We start from the raw sequence: 20,029 nt of genomic DNA, 5'->3' as shown, positions 1-20,029 counted from the left end.
TATACGTACATTTTGGTTGTCTGGGTATTTAAACTGCAACACTTTTCGGGAAAATCGGCCATTCAAGTTACTGGCATTCGGGGAACCGACTTTCGGAGAAACGACATTCGGGGAAAAGTAGCACAATCACTTCGATGATTCTGAACGCAATTGTTGATGTCTTTTCATTTTATGATGCTGCAATATTTTTTAGCGTCCATTGGTTCTATTGGTTTAATAATAAATTTTGCCTTCTTTTAATAATAGGCTGTTCTTTATATTAAAATTGTTTTAAATTTTTATTATTTAGTAAAGCTAAATGTTAACTATTTTTATATTTTGCTTTTCTTATCAATTCCAGCAAGACGTGCTGTAATAATGATAATTACTTTAGAACCTGCTAATATTCAACATATTTTTTTGCAAATGTATGATCTCCTTTCGATATATGCTGGAAAAATATTATCTCAATCACAAATGTGCCCTTCTTTCGATAATAGTCGGTGTTTTTGATGTACACTTCCAAAATTAAAATGTATATTGAATCGTTGAAAAGTTTTGCCACAAATATTTTCTTTTAAAAACGTGTTGTTCATTTGAGTTATGCCCTTCTTCTTCCAGAAGAAAGAAGGCATTACGTCCCTACTGGGACAGAACCTGCTTCTCAGCTTAGTGTTCTTATAAGCACTTCCACAGTAATTAACTGAGAGCTTACTGTGCCAATGACCATTTTTGCATGCGTATATCGTGTGGCAGGTACGAAGATACTCTATGCCCTGGGAAGTCGAGAAAATTTCCAACCCGAAAAGATCCTCGACCGGTGGGATTCGAACCCACGATCCTCAGCTTGGTCTTGCTGAATAGCTGCGCGTTTACCGCTACGGCTGTCTGGGCCCCCAGATTTGAGTTATGCTGTAAGAAGATTGTTTTTGCATAAGAGCCTTAAACATTTTAAACGAAAATGTATATAGGCTATTTTTGCATTATACTGCAGTAACAGATCTTTGGATTAGAGCTTTCAAGATTTTGCAAATAAATTTTCCCTTCTTTTGTAAAGTAATTTTTATCAAGGGTTACGTCCAAACTGGGACAGAGCTCGATCTGGAGCGAAATATTCCCTTTTTTAATAACTGCGTACTTTCTTTGTCAATTTACTATTTTCAAATATGTATATCGCAACAAGGTCAAGGATACTCTTTGTTCTGGGATGTAGAGAGAATTATTATTTCAAAAAGATCTTCCATCAGACCCGTCACGAGTTTTATTTAGTAATGCTCTCCAATGTCACAACATTTTTTGACATTCATAGCTTGGAAAATCTGTAAACAAACACCACGCTTGTTGAGAACCCAACAATATTTTGTGCTGTGTGCTCGGTGGTGTTGATCTCGATAAAAGCTTCAAAAATGCCGATATTCATTCTAAGTCAATCATTATGCCAAACGGCCATTATGCCAAATGGCCATTATGCCAAATGGCCATTATGCCAAACGGCCATTATGCCAAACGACTTTATGCCAAACGGCTTTATGCCAAACGACCTTATGCCAAACGACTTTATGCCAAACGGGGTACAATCGTCAAAACGTATAGAAAATAATGAATAACGTGAATTACAAGCAATTAGGAAACTGGATCATAACTTTTTGTGTTTAGTTTATGTTCCATGGTGCTTTCTTTGCTTTCGTTTTACTACCACTAAAAAAGGATCATCTATTGCCTTATAAGTTTTCAATATCGTTCTAATGGAATAAAATACGCAACTTGAAAAGGATTAATTCCATTTCCAAAAACACAATATTTCATGCTTGGCGTTTCTTTGTCAACACAACATTTTTATCACTGCTTAGATTGCTTCGATCAAGCCATAAAAATTATAGTGTGTGCAAGAAATGTCAAACAAGGGTGATTCAACAATTTATACCATGAGCCTCTATACGTGCCATAAATTCTTTCGTTGTTTTGACTTTTACTGTGCGCCGTGTATTGGTGCTGTCTCGCCCATCTCACAGGCAACTTGAAAACAGGGCGCACAGTAAAAGTCAAACGTTTTATAGCATGCGTAGGCTCATGCTTGCCTAAAAGGCTGGATTACATATTGATGATATTTTATTTGTGGCAGTGTGTGATGTAGATGAAAAAAAAATCAGAATTTTATTTCTAATTAGGGTCGATGTACCAATAGCCGCATAACTAAGAGCAAAAATTCGTATAAAATCGAAAAATAACGCTATCGTAATTATTTTTTCATCATCTGAAAGCTTTCTTGGTTTTTTGGGAAAAATATGAAGATTACGAAAACTCAAATGTTTGCATTTATTATCGCGTGTGCCACTATAGGAATACATGTGCCTATAGTAGCACTATTTCTAATTTCTGTTCCTATAGTAGCACTAGCATCCCGGCGTTGGCAAAATACTTATCAAAACCGTATGTTTACAAAACTTTTATATTTTTCCTACAAAGTGTGGATCAAAAGCTTTCGTTTGATGTAAAAAAAGTTCTTAACCCATCAATTATTTTGTAAAATAAAAAATAGTTTCTCTCAGTAGTGCTACTATGGGAACAATAGGTTTACTATAGGCGCAAGGGAGCTCAAATTTTAGGCAAAACTAATTATTTAAATAATTTTTTGAACAAATTCAAGCTGTGTATCAATGGTACTTAGATAAATAGCTCCTGACCTTCATGTCAAAAAATGTTTTGAAAAGGTTTATAGCTAAACGGCTGTAAAAAGCCACTAGTGCGACTATAGGGCCTGTCTACTAAGGGAACACTGACCATATAAATTTGCAGATGGAATCTGAGAACCATTTCCAGTTGAATCCATTCAACGACGCTGCCGATGCTTGCAATCTTCGACGAGACTGTGAGGAATGGCATCGAGCGTGCGAGATCGTTTCGAAGCAAAACATTGAATCGCAGCACCAAAAACTGATTTTCATGCTGGCTTGGTAGAGGACTGCAGAGAATTTATCATCATCTCGCACCAGTGGTAGGGGAAGTCAATTCAGAACCTGTCAGAGTTCCGCTCGCTTCGCAAGAAATTCTCGAATATGACAACGCTGTCAAGCGTCTGAATGCGTTATTTGTGAGAAAACGCAATGAGAGGGTGGAGCTTGAAGTTTTTCGTTCGCTTCGCCAGACGGCTGGATAATCTTTCAGTCGATACATCCTGAGATTGCGCACGCAAGCTGTCTGTTGACAGTCTTGGGAACTGTGACCACAATTCACCACAGTTCATCGATTCTGCCATTCCACCAAAACACAAAGCAGCAGCAGCATCAATACCATCAGGCGTTGCGCTGCCAACGGTTCACACACTGCTTGACTGTTTTTGTCTCTCCACTATGACCATTTTCGGGCAGCCATTCCAAGCTGAATGATTGAAAAAAGTGTTAAATCATTCAATCGCTAATATTTCGCTTGTGTTTTCAACTAATTGAAATCTATTAGCTCTAACAGAAAGACCACAATCATTCCGTTACGATACATATAAACAAGTTCAATTTCATACTGCCTTTATCGAGCAAAAATGCAAAATCCCGAAAACCGCAAAAATCGTGTCACCACTGTGCTCGAGTCATTTCGCATTCGGGGTTGAAAAACGTTAGGAAGAAGAAGATTACATTTTTGAAGAGCCGTGACATTTTTTTGTTTTGAACCGTCATGGTTTGCTTTGGATTCTGATGGTCGTGTAGAAAGATGTAAATGTAGAGGCGGTAAATGTTTGCTCCAGTACTTTTCTCATCCCTGGTCCGTTGTGATTTTTGCGACCGTGAAGAAAAGAAACTGTTGCAGCAGATGACCATCGGTGCTGTAAACGAAAGGATGAGAGGCACTATGAAATTGGATGAGTTGGTGAACTATGAGATGAACCGACAAGTATTGCTGAAGCAGAAGGAAAAAGCGCATCCGTTCAGATCGGAGTCCAGTTCCGTAGCCCTGGTAAAACTGGATTGGGATGTTTCCTTGTATACCGAAAGGAGAAAATTCGACACAGCAATTCAATCGCAATCGTAGGTGGACAGGCCGTGATCGGTCTATTATCGAATGCAGCCGCGGGGATCTTTTGCAATTTTGCAACGAAATGCCCAGTAGGCCGATATGTCCCAATGATGCGACTCTCACGGCAACATTTCAGAATTTTTTTTCGACTATGCGCCACTACACATACATCCTAAACAAGAAGCACTCTATTGCTTTTATCGTTTATGGGTACTCGTGGATCTACAGCTGGTGTATATTCTCGTGAGCTAAGACTGAATCAGTTTCACTTACTTGGTAGACACCGTTTTTCAGGCGGAAATATTTGCTCGTATGTGTGGAGTGCAACCAGCACTTCAACAGCGTGTAATGGGTAAAGCCATATACTTCTGTTCAGATAGTCAGGCTGCTATAGAAACTCTTGTTCCGGCCAACTCAAAGTAGAGGCTTGTTATCGCAAGTCGAACTCAGATTGATGAGCTGCATTCGCAATAGAGCATCGTATGACTTTATTGGTCCTAAACCAGCTATTTCAATTTCGAAGAGCTGAAGCTACAGATCAATTCTTGAGCTGTAACTCAGCACAAGCAATACCGGAATAGTTTGGAGTCGTGTCGTCAAACAAAGTTGTACATTACTGAGCCATCTCCAATGGTGGCGAAGTAATTAACAAATCTGTCAAAGAGCGTTGACTGGCTACTTTTTAATTCAAACTGATTTCAGAAGCCAGAATTGAAAATTCTGTTATCCTCAACCCATTTTAGTTATAAGCTGTAGGCTTGTTTACGCTCATGCGTTATGCAGTGTCCTTTTAAGGGCGCTGTTTGAACGCATTGTAGTATGGAGCTACATGCTCTCATTTCGCTCATGCGGTTTGCCCTCTTCAAGGCCCATCCCTATTTCCTACAATCTTTCATTTCCCAACTGATAGATGATGAAATGAACGATAGCCCAAATCTCACAATTGGCGGGGAACATGCCTGTGAAGCCGGCCTTCTGATACCTCTAATACAGCTGTGGATAAATGGAATTGCCTTATTTTTGATTTATTACTGTGATATGGTTTTAATGCCTCACAGTTATGAATCAACGTTTTTAAGAATACCTACATATAATTAACATTTTATTTCGAAGCGAAAATGAAAAAAATGTAAGAGCGCATTGATTTGATTGCAAAGTTGTGTATATTAATAGTTTGCATTGATAAAATGATTTTTGTAATCAAGGGAACGGCGGTTCCGTTTCTATGCCCAGAAATCTCAAGCAAGATGGATGCTGATATGAAACTGATATGATCAGCCAAGTTTCCTTTAAGAATTACAAATACGAATCTTTTACTGCAAGATCTTATAAAACAGCATCCCAAATGATGCCCATTATTCTATTCGTAGTATATTTGTTATCATTATTTTATGCTTTATTGAAGTCACAAACTCACAATTCGTCCTTGACGAGTTCGCCTCTGTAATATCTTGAACAGATCCTTGAAGTGCGGCTGGTTTGTATATCTGACCAACGTCCATAAAGCTTTATTTATTGTCAAAATAAATTTTAAAGTAGTTTTGCTGCGTTCCCAAGAGAAGGTCATTCCACTTAATCTTCCTCAGCCAAAAAAACTAAAATCTACCCGTAATTTCGCTTTACGTTACCCCATCGCACAACAACCGCGATCACAAATCGTAAACACAGCCCGTGCCCACCGACAGCGTATGGTGTCACGTGGATCTAAATTTAGTCCCGGCTCGACTCACGATCGAAAAAACATCGATGTCAACAAAATAAAGCGATTCGTACGGGTTCACGCGATCTCTCGGCGGCTTCACGAGTATGATCACGATCGCACGCACGAACATCTCGTTTAACGACTTCTCTTCGGTGATCTCTCACGATCGAATTAGACAACATTGCGTGGCTTTCCCATGGCCCCTTGTTCCCCCCTTTGTGTCAGAGTCGCCAAAGTTCCCTTCAGAAAATTGCGTAATACTGAGACTTGGCGCGTTCCGGATGATGGTACTTACCGCATTTGAAGCATCCTTTGTGCCATTTGTGTCCACCGGCAACTCGTTCCTCGGCGGCGTACACCGACTTGCCGCACTTGGGGCACTTTGGGTTCTCAGCTGGCTTGAAAGGCATCTTGGTGTGGTTTTTCTGGATGTTTCTTTGGAATTGGAGCACTCACTCACGCACTTATTTTCTCTTCTAATTCAGATATTGCTCTGTTGGCGTAGAGGATGGAAAGGACAAAAAAACGTGAAGAAACTTGGCTGGGAAAGTCTTCGGACTTCGACCTAGATTTGCACTCGGCTCGCGGTTACGTATTCACGCGGAAAAAGGGGTTCCAACATAGGTTCTGACACGCGATCGGGGATCTGAGTTTTGTGCCAAATTGTTCGTCTTACATTCAGGGAGCAAAAACTATTCTTCTGGAGAGTGGTGGAGAACTAATCTTTTTGCTAGTGGCTAGTGGAGCTTTTCACTTGTTACATCCGCAGATGGGCGACGGGTAGAGCGCTAAGGTGTAGACGGAACACTGGGCGAGTCGTTTCGAATGCGTGTTTTACATTGCACAACCGTTGGAGAGCACCGCGAACGAAGTACTGAGGACGATGAAAGATTGCAGCTGTGCGCAATCGGCGAGCGAATGAATTTAGACAAGTTGTTAGATAACTCTGGTGCGGATGGATTAGACAAGTTGACCGAATCGCAGCAATCCATGGTTGAAGTTGATCCTGTAATGAGCGATCAATCGCAATAGTCCGAAGACAACGAACAAGCCCTAGTGATAATCTAAGTTTTATAGCTGTTTCATGGACCAATTTTGGATCTAACTTAATCATAAAGCTATAACAAAACCTAACATGTTATCAGGGAGTACAATCCTGATGTCTACGTAGTAGCATGCGCAATGCGCAGCCTACTGCCTATGTCAACAAAGAACGCCCGACCTCAGTGCAGCGGCGTTGCAACCAACGACGCACAACTGCTACTTTTAGTCGCTAAAAATAAGACAATTCAAGCAGTAGACGGTGCACAGTAGTTTCGTTCGTTCTACGAAGTGGTCATAAATCATTTAAATTTAATGTGTCTCGATTTTTCATAATTTATCCAGAAATAGAAAAATAAGACAACATATTTTTCGATTTTTGGCCTACGGGTGATACCACTGTGCGATGGTGTTTTCCCTGTAGTCGTCGAACTTTTGCACAATGCAAGTCACGCGTCTTCGGTGGTTGAGTGGATGCAACTTAGTTGCAGTTGTCTGAGGTTCGTTCGTAGTGCCGAGGAGAATAACCGTTCGAACGTTTTTGTTACGTTCAGTTATTAGACGTCGCTCATTTGATTTCAGACAGACGACATTCGGAATGATCGTTAATTTGTCATTCGAAATGATGTTTCGAAATGTTTCTGAGCGTAATAAACTGACAGTTAATCACATTTTCGTGCCAAAATTTTCGAACTCGACATGACCCGTTTCAGCGGTTGATCCACCTACACGTGAATGCTTTGCACGGTTTAGCTTCCCATAAAAGTGCAGTTTTTGGATGATGGGCAACAACATCCATGATTCCATGAGGAAAGTTAAATATATCATGCGGGATTCAACGAAATTTCGGTTTCGTGTCTTGGCATTGCGCCAAACGGAAACGTGTACCGGTGCAATGTGACCCAAGCTGGACCTTTTTTGATCATGTTCTTGATTTTTTTATAGCGATTTCCTTTCATTTTTATGATTGGAGATTATTTCGAATGCAAGTTGAACTGCCCATAAAAGTATTTCCAATTATTTGCAACCCCCACATAGGATTCTGTGCGAAACCTGGATATTTCAAGAATCCTGTTTAGGGTTCTACAAATATTATTGCTAGCATTGCGTCAGAATCTCGCTTTCGAAATTCTGTCCTGAATTTTTCGATAATGCTGCCCAGGATCATTATAGAATCTTACTATTCTTCATTTTTTCTGGCGTTACGTCCCCAACTGGGAGAAAGCCCGCTTCTCAGCTTATGAGCATTTTCACAGTTACTAACTATAAGCTTTCTTTGCCAATTGATCATTTTTGCATGTGTTTATCGTGTTGCACGTACTCAGATACTCTTATGCTCTGGGAAGTCCGAAAAATTTGGTTTACACGATCCACGAACCTCAACTTGATATGGCTGAACAGCTGGGCGATTACCACTACGGCTATCTAGGCCCCACTAAGCCTACTCACAATGCCATTAGAGTGATTCAGCCAGAATCTCAGAATGTCAGATCGTGTCTAGATTCTATCACATCTCTAGCCAGAATTTTATATTGAAACCATGCCCAGGACGTTAGAAAATAACGTTTTGAACTCATTGGAAATCTTAGCAAGGAGTTTTTGAAATCCTGCTTCAGATTGTTATCAGAATCCTGCCCAAGTTTTTGGTGAAAATCATGTCTAATTGGCCATCAGCAGCACCTACTTTGCACGCAAAGACATCCGAACGCATCCAAATGGCGAGCTCTGCAACCACATCTCTTCTTTTCTGGCGTTACGTCCCCACTGGGACAGAGCCTGCTTCTCAGCTTAGTGTTCTTATGAGCACTTCCACAGTTATTAACTGAGAGCTTACTATGCCAATGACCATTTTTGCATGCGTATATCGTGTGGCAGGTCCGAAAATACTCTATGTTCTGGGAAGTCGAGAAAATTTCCAACCCGAAAAGATCCTCGACCGGTGGGATTCGAACCCACGACCCTCAGCTTGGTCTTGCTGAATAGCTGCGCGTTTACCGCTACGGCTATCTGGGCCCCTGCAACCACATAGACCACGTTTTGGTGCACGGCCAGCATTTTTCGGATTTCATCGATGTGAGAAACTTAAGAGGTCCAAATGGCCGATGTTCAGACAGACTGGACCAAGTGTTTTTTTTATGGTTTCCGGAAAACGTATCCCAGGCATTCGAAATTTCAAAATATTTGAATTATTCGCTGTAATAATGGAACATACCTCTTTAATGATACATCTGTATTAAAATAGCATCGGAAAAATAAGAATTGATGGAGTTCTTAACGTATCTTTAAAGCTAAAAAAAATCACCTAGTCCGGTCTGTCTGAACACTGAACAAATATCGACTCTGATCACTATCTCGTTGTCAGTAAAATTCGCGCACGGTTGTCTACTGTGGCGAACAGAAAATCACAGCGACCGTTGCGTTTCCATATTCAGCGCTTATCAACATACGGTGTAACAGTTGAATACCGCCGGAAGCTTGATGAGTGAATTCAGGGAACCAACGTAGACGGCAACCTGAACAATCTATGGGAGTCTATCCACAGAGCGGCGAGCACATCAGCGCGAAAGTTGATGGGTACTACTCAGAGACGACGTAGGAACGGTTGGTTTGATGAAGAGTGCCAAAAGGTGACAAATGAGAAGAATGTTGCCAGAAGTCAGACGTTAGTGTCTGGGTACCCGGCAGAATAGAGAGCGGTACCGAGCATTTGTTGAACGAACGAGCGCGTCTGCGAACAGATCAATCATCAACAAGCTGTGGAGCCCTCGACGCTAGATGAGGATAGAAGAGCGATTAAGGAGTTGAAGAACTGTAAGGCGGCTGGAAAAGCCGAGCTCCCGGTCGAACTTATCAAGCACGGTAGAGAGCAGTTATACGAAATACTGCACCGTACTATGTTAAGGATGTGGGAGGAAGAAAAATTGCCTGCTAGCTGGCTGGAGGGCCTCATCTGCCCTCTGAATAAGAAGGGGCACAGACTGAAGTATGCCAATCACCGAGAAATAACGCTCCTTAATTGGGTCCTAAATTTTTTTAATGAATTCTTGTTTTTATTTAATAGTACAAAAGAGCATGCTCTTACAACGACTTTAGTAATTTCCCCAGCTCATACAACGCTAAACTGTTAAAAATAATGAAGATTACACGTCATGTAATCTTCATTTATGCGATGTAAACATGACATCATGTAAATTTATGTATGAAATCATATAAATATGTGTTATATGTCATGTAATCACACAGGATCCAGCTGGTTTACACGACATATGATTGAAGTTTACAGGATATATCATGATATTCCACGCGCCAATTATGTGCATTATATGTCTAAGAGATTTACACGTTTCGTTCGAACTATAGCTTACTTAAACTATAATTTCAAAAATGGTTCCAAGTATGAATTTTGACACTGTTGATCGTGTTTGACGTTCACTTTGTCGACAAAAATGTCACAGGGCTTTTAATTTTAACACTGGCGTTGTTCCTATCCGACATTTTGGAAGGGTTACGGAAAAAAATATACCTAAACTTTGAGTTTAAACCAAAAAGTTGGACGAAGTCTTAAAAACCGTTCAAACATGTTTTTTTTTACTTAAACCAACGAAAATCATTTAAAAATTTAGTAAACATGTGTTTCTGACCTGAACTTAAGCGTTTGGTGTTAAAATTGGAACAGGACTTCAGGACCCTATTCAGCGTACAAAATAATGTCGCGTGTTCTGTTCAACAGATTGAGACCGCTGGAGGAGTTCTTCGTTGGCGAATACCAAGCTGGTTTTCGTGAGGTCCGATCAACGACGGGTCAAATGATTACCTTGCGACAAATCCGTGATGAGTTCTGGGAATATGACTTGGTGAGTCTCATCTGTTCATTGATTAGAAGGTGACGTATAATTCAGTGAAGAGTAATGAGGTATGGCAGATAATGATAGAACTCGGTTCTCCGACGAAACTGATAAGACTGATTCTATACGGCCATGAATCCTAGACGTTATAAGAGATCGACCGGAACGCGTTTGGAGTTTTTGAACATGATGTGCTGCGAACAATACATGTTTTAAACAAGAAAATGGCATCTGGCTACGTAGTATTCATCATGAGTTGTACCAAGTAGGTATACAAAGAAGTGTCAAGCTCATAAAGCACGGCAGGGTGCGTTGGGCTGGTCACGTGGTACGAATGCCGGTAGAACGACAAGCAAATATAATATTCAGTAGAGAACCCGGACGAGGCCGTCAGCTTCGTGGTAAGCCGCGTACACTTTGGCTTTTTGCTGTTGATCAGGACTTGTTTGTACAATTCTAATCAAATAAAATCTCATATTAAAGTTTGAGGTCTTGTTTGCATGCCAATTGTAGACACAATTTCAAAAAAAAAAGCACAAAAATTCACTTAAAATTAGTATTAAAATAACTTCAGCGACTTATAGCTCAAAATTGTAACGTGCTGGATTATTTCTGAAACTTTCATCGGATTCAGCAATTCCTAATTTACTGCAGACACATAATTTGATTTTTGGTACACGCAAAAATGTGAATTTTATTCCGCTTCTTATGTATCAAAAATAAAACTTATTACTAACTATGCAGGTAATACCTGATGATATCTTTTTAAAAAATAGGATGATGATTCTTGAATAAATCTTTAACGAATTGTTGGCGTTGGAATCTTCTCAACCATATAAACCGTATGATTTTGCATTATATTTCGACAGACTTGATAATACTTCTCGACATCGCCGGAGTTCGGTAGCATGCTCTAAAGCAGCGTGCTATCTTTACGAAAAAGTACTAAGCAGAGAGGCAAAATGAGCGAGGAAGATGCGACACAAAACATAACGGAGAAAAATTCCATCAAAAAAGAGAGCCTTCACAACTCCGTGAGGCCGGTTTTGTTCGGACGGGTCACTCAAGAGTTCTTCTGAAGTGTGAGTGGTTTTTTTCGGTACTCTTTCTCTATACTCTCTTCTATGGGTGAGCATAGAAGCAAGAGAGAAAGAGTACCTGAAAAAATCCTCGCATTTCGATGCTCTCTCACTCGAATCATTTGAGGATTCGTGTTTTGAATTTTTAGTTTAATTTTTACTCCTCATAAAATCCTTGAAATCGCCTTATTCTGTTTCTGTCAAGCCTGCATTTCGAAGACATTTTGTTTTGGAACTTTCCTATCGGATCAGACCTTTTGAAAGGAGTTTGATAGCCTCATGACTAGAATTCTAGTGCACTTAGTTGACACTAGAGGATCATAGCGAATTTTTCTCATTATCTGGGGTGAATTAAAGATATGACTTTTAGGCATGCTTGCCAAGGATATCTACTAATTCATTATGAGATCTTTTCAAAATAGCAGAGACATCAATTTTTTGGGGTACGCGAGATGTATGAAATGCTGGCTTGGGGTCGCAGTTTCAGAATGGTTGGAAAACACTGTTTTAGATAATGATAGAATTAATGAAACAATTTTAATTTAACACCGCAATGTACTTAAGGTCTCTGCATCTATTGGCGCTTTCAAAAATGTCCTAGTACGTAAAACGGGGTTAAAATTGATCACTTTTGAGCGAGTTATCTTCCAAATATTTTTTAAACTTGTACTGGTTTTTCGAATAATGTAAATATTTTTTTTATAAAATATCTAGAAATCAAAACGTAACCTTTTTTGTTTCAGGGAGAAGTTGATCAATCATTAAGATAGATTTACAAAAACAACACGATATGCTATTAATTTAATTTGGGGTCACTGAATCTGAATTAAGTCCCGAAAACCTTACAACTGGTTTGCAAAAAGGTTACACGGAAACTGTGTAATTTTTCCTATCTTTTGTCTCACTCAAACAACTATCATCAAAACATTGCGAAAACAAATCTCGAGTTTTAGTCAACCGATGAAGCTGAGAATCTAATGGGTTGTGCACAAAATATATAGAATTATAGTGATAGATTTTCACATCGATGTATGTACTTGAGATTTGCTTCAAAATTGATTCAAATGGATAGGGTGATTATAATGACTTCTCGCGCGGCCTTGAACGCCATAACCACAATAAAGGTTTGCAATTTTCTTTGATAATAGCAATCTGTTCATTTTATTCTCTTGAAATATATTTTTTCTCAATAATTTAAAAATTGGAATATTGGATTGTTTGGAGAAGAACCCTCCAAAAGTTTAAAAGCATTTCTATGGTATAATCGGTTTGGAATATCGGACCAAATTTATTAAAATTTGGTAATTGGAATCATAATATAGTACCCTGACAGTGCTTACTGGTGATATGGAAGTGATCAATTTCTCCTCACTGATCAACTATACTCGGAATTATGATATCAACGATTGAAAATATATTGTTATTTTTTTGCTTTTTTATTTTAGTCAAGTTGCATGCAAGTTTCCCAGCTTGCACGCAAATGCCTTAAATTTCCATTAAATCGATTTTAAATCGTATAATTTTAATTTAATTGTTATACAAATGTTTAAGTCATATTTTGTATCACGGAAAATAGTAGTAAATCATAGTTGGGTATCAATAAAACCGTTATTCCATACAACTTTGATGATCTGTACCTGGGAGGGAGGCACAGATACTACACACAAAATGTGGAACAACTTTTTTTCAAACTGCAAGATAACTCCGGTTCACCAACGACAATCAAGGCAGGCTTGGGAAAAATCGTTAGTTTTCTTTTGTTGTGTACCTTCGATCTGTCTGGACAAACATGAAAAAAGGGCCATAGTTTTAGTGCATTCAATTTTCATTTTGACTGGAAAAGAATAAAAAGATGCGTGTATCGATACTTAATGTTCGATCAAATAAAAAGATGCTACTGTGACATTACTTCTGGGTGTGCAGAAATCGATTTTCAACCGATTTTTGCAAACTTTGTTGAAATGCAAAAGTATGTTTTGATCAATTACGCGCTTTTATCATATTTGTCCATCTTTTAAAATCCGGGCTCACAGTGACAATTCGTGACAGCAAAATCTCGGCTCACCTTGACGTACATAAATTTTGTATCGGTTACTCCCTCCCAGATCTGTACCAGGCTCGGGAACTGTGATCACAATTTGCCACAGTTCATCGATTCTGCCAGTCAACCAAAACCAACCCGGGAGCATCATGACAGCTGCCATACAATGTCAGTGTACCGAAAAATTTTGGTCCGTGGTACTGTCAAACTCAATGAAATCATGGAGTGTGCTCGAAATTGGGCGCAAATTAAAATGATGCTTAATGGTCATATTTTATTTTTTTATTTTTGTTTGGCATTTGTAATATCATTATACATCAGTGATCACCAAACTGAAAAGGTTTTGTGCGGTCCTCGGGAAGATTTTGTACGACCCACGAGCGGGTTTTGAATAGTGGTGTGATGTGGTTCGCACAAAGACATGCTGAAAGCTGCTTATAGTAACCGATTGTTTGCTTTCGAAATTATGTTTTGACCACTTGATAATTCGAAAGATGTCAAATTTGTCTGCGTTTCTCCATGTTGGGGATTGTAAAATATTACGTAACGCAACAGAGAGAGGAGGGGGTCTTTCGTAGTGTTATGGTCCATACAAAAAAAAAATCCATAGATAATCTATTACTTGGCGAAGGGAGGGGGCTTAAAATTGGTCATGTTATATTTGAATAATTCCTTAGACATATAAGATGATTTATGTCACATTTTTTTTTATTTATGGAAGGGATTTTATTTTGCAAAAGTGCAGTGAAGAGTTAAAGTTCAATTAGTAGTTTTTTTCTTAGTAATTTATCAGCTTGAAAATCAATTTTATGTAGTTCATATTCAGCCATTAAGTCGCAGCACATTTTCTTTGTGGATTTGAACACTTTTTTTTCTCATGCTTACCACCAAATGTCTAAGCTTCAATCAGATAAGCTTATTGGATTAACTATCAAGCTTTTAACAAGCGCTAATGTCACCAATAATTTCCTCACTTTTTTGTAAGCTGCTGTTGAAGTGTCAAAATTTTTGGACCGAGTGAATTAAGTACAACGTCGATTGAACGGACTCAAGCCAAACGTCAAACTGATGGATCCCTACCAGAAAGTAACTAACTTTTGACGGCCATTACCGCTCTTAAAAAGCTGAATATTTCATGCAATGGATTTATTCACGGTCTTCTTTTCTCGTCGATTTTTTTTCTTTTCCGCTCTGCTCGTATGTGTTTGCATAAAATTACTTCCGCACCAATGGTCTTATCCACTGGTGTACTAAACTGACTCGGTCGAAGAATTTTGACACTAGAGCGGGTCCAGATCACGTGGGGATCATACGGGAGCGTGCCCCGCTCAAGTGTCAAAATTCTTCGACCGAGTGAATTTAGTACACCGGTGGATTAGACCATATTCAGTGAACGAATGTTCACCGGATGAACAATGCGTGGATGACTATGCAACGAAATCGTTATTTTTTGTAAACATCGGCCGCTGTAAAGGTTTTCTTCTAGCTGGAAGTGGCAGTGTGACATTATCGTAAATTAGTTCATACACACTTAAACGGAATCGACGAGAATCCAAAAGCTGATTTTTCAGTTATAATTTGACGATTTTCGGTAAAACCTTTACCGAGATCTCGACAAAAAATTTGGATTGCCGAAGTCTCTGTAAAATAAGTACCGAGATTCGGCATTGAAAATAACCGAATTCTCAGCTGTTGGGTTCAAGGGCAAAACATTTTACTGAGGTCGGTGAAATAATTTAAGTGTGTAGGCCTATTTTATTGAAACGTCGCTGGCGTCGCTGGTGGTGAGTATGAGAAAAAAGTGTAAAAATCGCGCATTTTCACTTTTGGATTTACCGTTTTGACTCATATTCCGAACACTTAAGGCCAACAGTGACTTCAAATGCATCTGATTGGCATAAATTGGCTAATATTTGTGTAAATTTTTATTTATTCGTAAAGTCTAACTGTTAGCTGTTGGGTGTACCAATAATAATGATAATTTAATAAGTTTTAGTATTGTTTTTACATATGGAATAACATTTTGATTCAAATGCCGAACACTGTGTTTATTCTGTCTCATATTCCGGACACCTTGATTCAAATTCCGAACAGCACGAATAAATCGTATTCAAGTGAATAAGTTTGCAAAAAAAAAAATTATTTGAGCTTGTTCTACTGGTCTCAAACTAGAGAATCATCACTACTCCCACGGTATAACATATATTAGAGACGTTAAAATTGAACTGCAATCGACTACCATTTCCTTGTTATTTGGTGATATTTCAGCAAAACATTTCAACCAAATCACCATACAAAAACCGTGTGTTCGGAATATGAGTCTGTTCGGAATTTGAGACAAAACGGTAATTCGATCCCATTGAAACCCATTCATATATTTTATTTGTTTATAATACGGGCCGCGCCTTCTTTTGAGGGCATCAAGGATACCCACAAAATTAGTTTTATGACTAATTATGATGCAAAATATCTAATGGCGCCCGATAACTTTACTCCGTTAAGCGATAAGTTCGCCCAAAAAAAATGTACTATTATCACTGTATGAAACAGCATTTCTGTGCAGCTAAATGGCTGAAGACGGTGTTCTTGTCTTTTTAAACAGCATTTCCAGCTAAACTATGATGATGCGCGTTTAATTCATTTGATGCTTTCATGAAGAAAAAATCAGACTCGCCCTTATTTCATTCCATTCCATTCATTGTTTTGCACCCGTCAACAACGAAACAAATTTCCGATCTCCCATAGCGAAAAATCGTGCCGGCAGCGGTGGATGACCCCATTGTTTACGCTGCAAGTAGGTACGTGAAAATTGCGTTATCTGTCACTTCGCGGGGGGGTTGACCAAAACACAACGCAGCAGCAGCATCAATACCATCAGGCGTTGCGCTGCCAACGGTTCACACACTGTTTGACTGTTTTTGTCTCTCCACTATGACCGTTTTCGGGCAGCCATCTCGAGGTGAATGATTGAAAAAAATGTTAAATAATTCAATCGCTAATATTTCGCGTGTTTTCTCAATTAATTGAAATCTTTTAGCGCTAATAGCAAGAGCACAATCATTCCGTTGCGATACATATAAACAAGTTCAATTTCATGCTGCCTTTATCGAGCAAAAATGCAAAACCTCGAAAACCGGAAAAATCGTGTTACCACTGTGCTTGAGTCATTTCGCATTCGGGTTTGAAAAAACGTTGGGAAGAAGAAGATTACAGTTTTGAAAAGCCGTGACAATTTTTTGTTTTGAACGGTCATGGTTTGCTTTGGATTTTGATGGTCGTGTAGAAAAATGTGAATGTCGATGTGGTAAATGTTTGCGACAGTACATTTCCCATCACTGATCTGTACCACAGAATTGTGGTGTACTGGTACATTTCTGATATCCGCTACCGATTTAGCAGCCCTAAATTAACTGGAGAAAAGTAATATTTTGATCTATGAAATACGCGAAAAGGTTATTTTTGTTCCACTGTATTATTAGATAATACAGGGTGTCCCAGAAAGTATGGGCACGACTTTACTATACTGCCATTTCGAGACCAGTGCAGATAAAAATCTGATTTTCACACATTTTATTCTTGCACTCATCAAGAGCACATTTTGGAATTTGAGTGATTTTTGCGATCTGTTTGTTGATGGTGTTACATTTCGGAAAGCTCTTCTTGTCATTTTTGCACAAATCGCGTTATATCTGAGCGACTTTGTTGTAAAAAAATTGTGCTAGGTCATAAAGTACGCACAATAAAAATCTGAAAAAATATATTGATCATTGCTGATACGATTAGAGATCTAAATATTAGCTGTGGTCGATTTATAAAAGGATCAAAACCAAGTCCTTGTATATCCGTTTAAATATGTTAAAATCTAAAATTTTCGTTACCTATCTCAAAGTATAGATGTTTAACATAAGTTAACTTGAAATGAATCATTTTTATTTATATTGAAAATACCAGAAAAGCTACGATTTCGTTAAGTTATCTTATGTGAAGAGAAAAACTAAGAATTTTTTTAATTTTATTATTTTGTCATATGTTTCCTAGCAAAACCAAATAAAATTTTCAATAAAAAATCTTGTGGGATATCTTAGATACAATGTACTTGAACTCACCACATCGAAGGATTTAGATAAAAACATTAATTACTAGTTGAGCTCCAATAAATCAAAGCGGTAGGGTCTGTGCTGACTAGATACGAAACGATTTTCTAAAATCAAAAATTTCAATGCAAAAACTTATTATATCATACGATATTTTGACAGGCAGCATTTGAAATGTCCCAAGGAAACATACAAAAATATAATAATGCTTATTTGTTTGAAAAAAAAAAATACATTGATTCTTGTTATCAAAGTCGTGCCCATACTTTTTGGGACACCCTATGTAAACCAAAATTATTAAATCAATAAAATGTTTTGTATGTTTGAAACAGTTATTGAGACATGGAATCCATAATCTGTCTTAAACAACTTATATTTCTGCAATTAATCTCCATGTGAATATAATTTTCCACACGCTTTCCACGCGCCAAACACCTCAGCTTCTTCTAGAGAAATTCTCACCATATTTTCACCCGACTCATCCGCTAAAAATAGCATTTCTCCGGTGCATCATTCCGGACTGACTCCGAACACCGCTCACTGGTGGTTGGATTGTGCCAACGCTCACCCAATAATCTCACACAATCTCCAATCTCGACCTGAGGAATCTGTTGCATAATTTTTGGAAACGAATTCACCGCCCACCGACTGGCACTTTTGCTGCACACGCTCCGCAAGCATTTTCGCTTCGTTCACACCTCATAGTTCACCCTGCGTCTCCATCGATCGTTCCTGCCTGCTTGACTTTTTTTTTTCTAGAAAGCTTCACAAACACTCTCCTCGGGGAGTTCAAAAATAGAGCACCTCCAATCGGGAAGGACACTGTCATTAGTCGTCAAGATCTCTCCAACTTCTGTGACTCTTCTAGTCTAGAAATAATAGCACACAAATGTTTTGCCACTGCTTTGCCTTCGCACTTAACCTTGCTCTGTTCTTCACTTGTCGTTTTTTTTCCTGAATTTCTGATTGGTTTTGATGGTCACTCTCTACTTGGGGTTCAGAAGAATAGTTTTCATCCGATCGCGCAACCCTCTGTCACTGATCACTGTTCATCCACTGAATGTTTCTTCTTCAGCAATGTCCTGCAAACGTCTGGATAGCGGACTGGAATGTCCAGTCCTGGAACGTCCGATTAGAAGTTCAACGGCTCGAATCAAGAACCTGCAGAACTCCACCAAGTCGCTGAACACTGACTGGACTGTGAACTGGTGCAACAACTGCACTCTCGGAAGCTAGTGAGGTACGATCGGCACGAAGGCTCCTTGAAGACTGATCGACTCAGGCCTTGGCCGGTTCGCGAAAATTCCTGGTCCTACTCACGTTCACACACCGGGACTTCTACGGGTCCTAACTAAAAACGACACACGTCGAAATTTCGCACAGTAAAAAAAGAGTACACACCGATGGGGGAAAAAGTATCTCCGACTACCAACCGCGTCGTAATTCGAATGATTGAATGGGGTAGCGTGCACTCGGTAGTCTATGTATCGGGCTGCACACGGCACGCTACTTCTTTTTACGGCCAAAAAGACGGCGAACAACTCCACCGGTCTCTTTCCTGCGCGCTGTGGAATTGTTGGTGGACGTTGGACGTTGAGCGCCCGGTGGTGGGACAAAGTTGGAGCGAGTTCTACGACGATTGCTTGGTGCGGTGGAGCCCCACCAATACCAATGGGCGGCTTTTCGGCTTTTCTTTCAGGGGGGTTGATAGTTGAGGTGCGAAATTACTCACACCTTGCGGGGCTGACTTTGGGACGGTGGTATTTTCACATTATACAGCGTGCCGTTAATGCTTAAGGTAACGAGCGGATTGTTAAGCTTTTTTCATGAAATAGCCAATGCCATAATTTTCAACCCAAGGAAAAAAAAGATTTTGGATTTTTATGTAGCATAAGCTCTAGATACTTAATTTCATCTTACCAATTTATTGGAACCCCTCTCAACGTAACAACATGTCTACTTGAAGGTTTCAAATAAAGAGCTTTTGGAGAAAACTTCCGTCTTGGTATTTCAAGTATGAAGAAAGAATATCCAAACTTTATTGCAATCCACTACAGATGACACACTAGGGCAATTCAAATTTTAAAAATGTTTCAAAATCCAATCTCCCATATGCTTCTACCATCCTTACCATGAAAATAGTATTCTGTGAAATTTTCAGCTTTCTAGGTGGTGATTTAAAGGTGGCCCAAAGACAATATAGGTTTATATGGAAATTACTATGGAGAAATTTAGAGAAA

The 20,029-nt window shown here is 39.1% G+C and overlaps 1 protein-coding gene across 10 annotated transcripts in view; it reads right to left on the bottom strand.

Moving 5' to 3' along the window:
• Positions 1-19,338, bottom strand: part of LOC5568444 (muscle LIM protein 1) — a 42,086-nt gene extending 22,748 nt beyond the window's left edge. For 2 of the 10 annotated variants that reach the window (XM_021850570.1, XM_021850574.1), the window contains exons 1-2: positions 18,984-19,122; positions 5,985-6,182 (exon numbers count right to left, since the gene is read on the bottom strand). In XM_021850570.1, the coding sequence (XP_021706262.1) occupies positions 5,985-6,099 (115 nt within the window). In that variant the 5' untranslated portion in view covers positions 6,100-6,182; positions 18,984-19,122. Of the gene's footprint in view, positions 1-5,984; positions 6,183-18,950 lie in introns of all 10 variants that reach the window. The other 8 variants (XM_021850567.1, XM_021850572.1, XR_002501427.1 and 5 more) reach the window with 7 other exon arrangements.
• Positions 19,339-20,029: the final 691 nt, after the last annotated feature.

Source organism: Aedes aegypti, chromosome 3 (assembly GCF_002204515.2).
Source record: "Aedes aegypti strain LVP_AGWG chromosome 3, AaegL5.0 Primary Assembly, whole genome shotgun sequence".
Classification (NCBI taxonomy): domain Eukaryota; kingdom Metazoa; phylum Arthropoda; class Insecta; order Diptera; family Culicidae; genus Aedes; species Aedes aegypti.
Note: the sequence above shows the minus strand (reverse complement) of the source record. Positions and strands in the feature narration are given on the sequence as shown.